The sequence below is a fragment of a genome, unplaced genomic scaffold, assembly GCF_019419815.1.
Source record: "Pyrus x bretschneideri cultivar Hongxiangsu unplaced genomic scaffold, Pyrus_bretschneideri_v1 Contig7, whole genome shotgun sequence".
In the NCBI taxonomy this organism is placed as follows: Eukaryota; Viridiplantae; Streptophyta; class Magnoliopsida; order Rosales; family Rosaceae; genus Pyrus; species Pyrus x bretschneideri.
Genome location: NW_025999809.1, coordinates 6,803,653 through 6,807,822, shown reverse-complemented (window position 1 = coordinate 6,807,822; position 4,170 = coordinate 6,803,653). Strand labels below are relative to the sequence as shown.

Genomic DNA, 4,170 nt, shown 5'->3' with positions numbered 1-4,170 from the left:
TACCTCCTTAGATTTGTTGACCGCAATCCTCACGTTCACCGAATCCTTCATTAGAGGAGTCCCCAAATAGTCCTTCCCCGTAGCTTGTCTGGGCGGTGTACTTGCAAGAGATACTCCGACGCTCAAGTCAGTCGATTGATTTTCTATTCTCTGGTTTTTCAAGCGTTCTGATGGCGTACCTTGTTCTTTGGCCCTTTTCCATATTTATAGGATTGCATGCTTAGAGAACAAGTACCACGACCTCTCTTCCTCTCCCACTTCTTTAGCGGTCCTTCGTAATATGACTACATGCTTCGGGAACAAGTACCACGTCATGTCTTCCTTTCCCACTTCCTCAATGGTCCTCCGTAGTGGAGGCAATTACTTCCTTTCCCACTTCCTTAACGGTCCTCCATAGTGGAGGCAATTATCTAGACACGTGTATCTGTATATTCCTTATGTGTTTTCCTCCCAGTTTATCTTGCACAACACCACCTCTGGGTGATTGGTATTGGCCCATGAATCGAAACCTGAATTTTATCCTCCCACAAACTTACATGCCGAGCGAGTCCAACACGTCTCTCTAACTAACTCATCATTTAACACCAACTAGGATGCAATGGAGTAACTTTACCTTGTTGTGTGTGTGCATCATGTCTATTTGCCTCCCTGGTCATGTAGCGGTTCACGTGATCATGTACTGCTTCACTTGAGGAGAGATATAGAGGGAGGATTGAGTTGTTTCACGGGAGAAAAACTTGGCAAATGTCAATCCTCTTTGTCTATCTCATCATGTAACGCCTCATCCAATGAGAGAGTTAGAAAAATAGAAGCAACTAGTGATTAGTCACGGTATATCTACCCCTTCCGAGCCCAGAGAAAGAGTTGACACATATACGCTTGTTTCATGGGAGAAATGCTTAGGTCAAAAGCAGAGTCAACTAATAAAATGGATGTCACATTATCAATTACTTATCACGTCAAATTTGAATAACAAATTGATAATATCAATAATATCAACAATGTGTTAATAATTGATAACTATGCCGATATACGATAGTAAATAATTAGACGATCTAGTTAATCTGGTAATGTGTCGTTATACGATAGTGAATAACAATCAAACTAACGAATCGATACGAGTAGTATGAACAAAGCTTTTGTGGGGTGTGAATGCACATGAACATTGAAGTTGGATTTCCTCTGATTTCCATCTACTTCACACTTCCGGGAAGACCAGAAATAGTGTCGTCCTAGGGCTGGGACCCTTGGATCTTGGCTTTCAACAAGACCATCCTGCCGTGCCCGTAGATTTACCCTTGAAGCCTCCGTACATGCACCATTCATTGTCTTTTTGGGTGACGGTTTTGCTTACGTCGTCTGCCATGTTCTAGGTCCACCACTTAAATAAATTGCATAATTTAACCCATATTATGGACAAATTGCGGAGATAAGAGTAATTAGTGTCTTTCTTTTTCCGATTTGAGTACTTTGGTGTTGGAATTTTTGGTAAGAGCTATTGACCCAAATATAATGCGACAATTAGGTTAGAAAAAGATTTTGGTCATCGTGGTCTTAATATTACAAATCTGGTTATCATGTTTCATTCTGTTTGCAAATAGACGTCATTTCAGATCTTATCCAAAGTTTAAGATCAATCTGCCTGGAAAAAAGTTGATTAAATATTTTCCACTAAACTTCCAAGTTTGTCCTTAAATAAATTAGAAAAAGAAAATAAACATTGGTATTTTTACATCAAAAAGCTATCACACATCTGCACTCTTTCATTATCTCTGGTAAAACCCACCCAAATGAGAGCAGAATATTCGCTCGAGGTCATCAACGACCATGGGTGATGGTGTTTCTCCAAAATTTTCTTTCCTTTATTTTAAATCCAAGACCCACCGTCCATGTACCTGCGGCTGCTCTGACAACCTCGCTTACGTACTAATATCACTAATCACTATCGATTGTCATTTAAACGTGAACGATTTATGCGCGGCATAGACTTGACTCATTGAAAAGTACACTAAAAACTGTTCATACAAGACCATATTTTTTGTAAATTTCCAGTGAAAAGTGATTAGTCTGATAATTTGCTTAAACAGAACAAACTCAGACATTATAAATTAACCCCCAAATCTTGCTGCCAAATCATCCGCAAATCAGCAGCACTACAACAACCACTGCAAATCGTCCCACACCTTTAAACCCTTTCATTTTTCTGCGTTATATCGGCCAGCCATGTTTCTTGAGCTCTTAACCTTCGCCTTCCTCCTCCTCCTTCCCATCCTCTTCAGGTTTTCATCGGACCCGAACCCCAAAACAAGCAAGCTCCCCAAATCATACCCAATAATCGGCACATTCCCATCTCTCTATAAGAACCACCGGCGCAGACTGCCGTGGTTCACCGACCTCCTCCGCACCTCCCCATCAAACACCTTCACTCTCCACCACTCTCTCAGCCGCCGCTTCGTCGTCACCGCCAATCCCACCGTTGTCCAGCACATCCTGAAGACCAACTTCCCCAACTACCAAAAAGGCGAGACCTTCCGCACCACCCTCGCTGAGCTCCTCGGCGATGGCATTTTCAACGCTGATGGAGATAACTGGAAGTTCCAGCGCCAAGTCTCCAGCCACGAGTTCAACACCAAGTCTCTGCGTAAATTTGTCGAACAGGTGGTCGACACCGAGCTCTCGAACCGCCTTATTCCAATTCTCTCCGCCTCCGCCGCCAGCAGTTCAGTCCTGGACTTCCAAGACATTCTTCAGCGCTTCGGTTTCGACAACATCTGTCGAATTGCTTTCGGGTACGACCCGGATTACCTCCTGCCCTCTCTGCCCGAAGCCAAATTCGCAGTGGCTTTCGACGAAGCCTTGCAAATCAGCAGCGACAGGTTCAGATTGCCGCACCCAGTATGGAAACTCAAAAGGGCTCTCGGAATCGGGTCCGAAAAGCGCCTCCGTGCCGTCGTATCGGAAGTCCGCGAGTTCGCGAAAACCATTGTCAGAGAAAAGAAGCGGGATCTGAGCGAGGCGAAGGCGTTGGAATCTGTAGATCTGCTCTCCCGGTTCTTGAGCTCTGGCCACACCGACGAAAAGTTCGTCACTGACATCGTCATCAGCTTCATCCTCGCAGGCCGGGACACCACGTCGGCGGCTCTAACCTGGTTCTTCTGGCTTCTCTCGCAGAACCCACGTGTGGAAAACGAGATCTTGAGAGAGATCAACGAAGCGGCGTCGTCTGAGTCCGCAGCGGGAAAAGGTTACGACGAGGTGAAGGAGATGGTGTACACCCACGCGGCGCTGTGCGAGAGCATGAGGCTGTACCCGCCGGTTCCCACCGACAGCAAACAAGCGGTAAACGACGACGTTTTGCCGGACGGCACGAAGGTGAAGAAGGGGATGAGTGTGATGTACCACGTGTACGCGATGGGGCGCATGGAGGAGCTCTGGGGGGCGGACTGGGCGGAGTACAGGCCGGAGAGGTGGCTGGAGAGAGAGGAGAGGGGGGCCCACAGGTGGAAGTTTGTTGGGAGGGACACGTATAGCTATCCGGTTTTTCAGGCGGGGCCCAGGATTTGTTTGGGGAAGGAGATGGCGTTTTTGCAGATGAAGAGGGTGGTGAGCGCGGTTTTGAAGAGGTTTAAGGTGGTCCCGCGGGAGAGGGAGGGCGGGGCACAGCCGGAGCTGTTGTCCTACCTCACCGCGAAGATGAAAGGCGGCCTTCCGGTCGCCGTTTTGGAGAGGGCTTAAGTATGCATGTGTATTGTAATGAGTACGTATTGCCAATCTTCAAATAGAGGTTATGGGTTAATCGGATGGCAGGCTGGGCCTAACGTATAGTGTTTAAGTAGGCTAAACAGGACCTAGCGGATGAGACAGATTTAACTGAATCTATTATATTTCGTGTAATAAGTGTCAGTTTATACTTAAAATATATATAATTTCATCATAAATTATAAAATCAATGTCATATATATTATGTAGTATTAGAACATAATGAAAACATGGAGAACAATCATATAATGTGTATTCTTTTAAATATTCAACAAGTCTCTTACAATTTACTAAAAATATAAAATGCAAAATGAAAGTTATCTATTTTCTATCTAAGTGAGATGCAACCTAGGCAGGTTTAGACAGGTGCCTAGGTGGTTTAGGCTGGCGTCTCAGCAGGTCTAGGTGCTC

General features: G+C 45.3%; 1 protein-coding gene across 1 annotated transcript; it reads left to right on the top strand.

Annotated features, from left to right (window-relative positions):
- The first annotated feature begins 2,208 nt into the window (after nucleotides 1-2,208).
- Nucleotides 2,209-3,959, top strand: LOC103957302 (cytochrome P450 94A1-like). Its single transcript, XM_009369446.3, has one exon. It carries the CDS (start codon nucleotides 2,224-2,226, stop codon nucleotides 3,733-3,735), a length of 1,512 nt encoding a protein of 503 aa, XP_009367721.2. The 5' UTR covers nucleotides 2,209-2,223; the 3' UTR covers nucleotides 3,736-3,959.
- The last annotated feature ends 211 nt before the right edge of the window (nucleotides 3,960-4,170 follow it).